The 2,136-nt window shown below is 48.5% G+C and overlaps 1 protein-coding gene and 1 pseudogene across 1 annotated transcript; one reads left to right on the top strand and one right to left on the bottom strand.

The window, feature by feature from the left end:
• Window positions 1–927: 927 nt before the first annotated feature.
• LOC136327573 (small nucleolar RNA SNORA48) lies at window positions 928–1,072 on the top strand (annotated as a pseudogene).
• Window positions 1,073–1,761: 689 nt separating this feature from the next.
• Window positions 1,762–2,136, bottom strand: LOC136323598 (keratin-associated protein 9-3-like). Its single transcript, XM_066255451.1, has one exon. The coding sequence runs from the start codon at window positions 2,134–2,136 to the stop codon at window positions 1,762–1,764; it is 375 nt and encodes a 124-aa protein (XP_066111548.1).

The raw sequence follows: 2,136 nt of genomic DNA, 5'->3' as shown, positions 1-2,136 counted from the left end.
CCCACCAGGGGGCGATGCTCTGCCCCTCCAGGGCATCGCTCTGCCACGACCAGAGCCACTCTAGCACCTGGGGCAGAGGCCAAGGAGCCATCTCCAGCGCCTGGGCCTTCTTTGCTCCAATGGAGCCTCGCTGCGGGAGGGGAAGAGAGAGACAGAGAGGAAGGAGAGGGGGAGGGGTGGAGGAGCAGATGGGCGCTTCTCCTATGTGCCCTGGCTGGGAATCGAACCTGGGACTTCCGCACGCCAGGCTGATGCTCTACCACTGATTTTGTTTTTTTTTTCTTTTTAATTTTAATTTTATTTTATTTATCCATTTTAGAGAGGAGAGACAGGGGGGAGGAGCTGGAAGCATCAACTCCCATATGTGCCTTGACTGGGCAAGCCCAGGGTTTCGAACCGGCGACCTCAGCATTTCCAGGTCGATGCTTTATCCACTACGCCACCACAGGTCAGGCGAGTGTAACAGTTTAATGTGGACGGATTATAGACTAATATGCATGACCTCCTGACAAGATCTCTCCTTTCTTCTCTTTTCTCCTCCTTCCCTTTCTTCAGTGAGAAATATTTCCCTCTTTGTTTCGTGTGTAATTGTTTAACATCCTTTTCTTAAGCTTTGGGAGTTGCCAGCCTGCCATATCCCACGTGGGTGAACCTATTGTAAGTTGAACTACTAAGGCATCTTGGTCACAAAAGCATCTATTCCTAAGGCAGAGGGTGATTTTTTTCTACCAAATGCTAAGAAAATACAGTTTATCTCAGCACATTGTATGTAGCTATTTTCACACGCATTCTTTTTTTTATTTTCTGGATAGTAGGATTCTCAAGGATAAGAATTAACTCTTTATCTTTCTAATTTCCCTAATCCCTGCTTTAGAAGTGATGGTCAGTAAGTTTTTAATGAATGAATACACTATATATGACATCAGAACCCTCTGGCAATGGGCAAGGAGACACCTGATTGGTGATGTTGCTCTTATCACAGTCAGGGGCAAAGAAGATGTACAGTCCTTAGTTCATCCTAGCTTGATGCCTGTGTTGGTGGCCAGAGCTGGTGCATACCTGGGGCACACACAAAAAATAAATGATAAAAAGAAACAAGTGTATTTCTTACAAATGAGCATTCTTTAGCTGTCAGTAATTAACCCATTTTACATATAAGTAGAAACACTGACTATGATTTCATTTATTAAGAAATGACAGAGAACATTTGTATCACAAAATGATTAAAATAGTCAAGAAACAAGATCATTATGATTCCCACCCCCAAAGAAAGGGTTGGGATCAGAAATATGGAAAGACTAGCCTCGATCTTGGAAGCAGAATAATGGGTGAAGAGCTTCCATTCCCTCTGGTGACATCTGAGGAATGTCACTTGGCTATATTTTGGTGCCTTTAATGTTGGAATTTTTTTTAGGTAAAGAGAAACAAAAAATAGATCACAAAGTAGGGGAAAAATCAGGCTCGTGGACAGTTCTCAAAGATAAAATGCACAATACGGCATCAACCCTGCAGGAAGACCAGGACTAGAGTGTCCGGAGCAATGGGATGGTCCGCAGGCGGGTTCGCGGCATCTGAGTCCGCAGTGGAGAGTCAAGGTGTTCACTGCAGCATGGAACAAAACAGAACTCATCTACTTGGTAGCCCCCATAACAGAGACCCAAAGGGAAGTCTAAGAACTTTTCAGAGGTCCAGAGGTTGTTAAGAAGGTAAATTTTTCAGATCCCGTGTCCTGGGTGATTGGAAGTCAGCAACTTGGCCTTTTTAGCAGGTGGGCTCACAGCAGGTGGGCTGGCAGCAGTAGCAGCAGCAGGCCGGGCGGCAGCAGGACTGTCCACAGTAGGATGGGCGGCAGCAGGAGGCCTGGGCGTGGTGCAGCTGGCAGCAGGTTGGGGGGGTGCAGCTCACCACGCAGCAGGGGGGCAGGCAGGTGTCCTCCACGCGGCAGTCAGGGCGGCACCACCTGGTGCGGCAGCTCATAGCTCCACAGCAGGTGCCACAGCCGGTGCCACAGCCCATCCCACAGCCAGTGCCACAGCAGCTGGTCGGGCAGCAGGTTGGCTGGCAGCAGCTGGAGCCACAGTTCCCACCGGTGGAGCAGCTGGGAAACCCACAGAAGCTAGTGGTGCAGCAGGCCAT

The sequence above is a fragment of the Saccopteryx bilineata genome, chromosome 2, assembly GCF_036850765.1.
Source record: "Saccopteryx bilineata isolate mSacBil1 chromosome 2, mSacBil1_pri_phased_curated, whole genome shotgun sequence".
Lineage (NCBI taxonomy): Eukaryota > Metazoa > Chordata > Mammalia > Chiroptera > Emballonuridae > Saccopteryx > Saccopteryx bilineata.
This window is presented reverse-complemented; position numbering and strand designations above follow the sequence as displayed.

Bases quoted from the DNA above. Each gene is read 5' to 3' on its own strand.
- LOC136323598 (XM_066255451.1), bottom strand. From the start codon at position 2,136: ATGGCCTGCTGCACCACTAGCTTCTGTGGGTTTCCCAGCTGCTCCACC.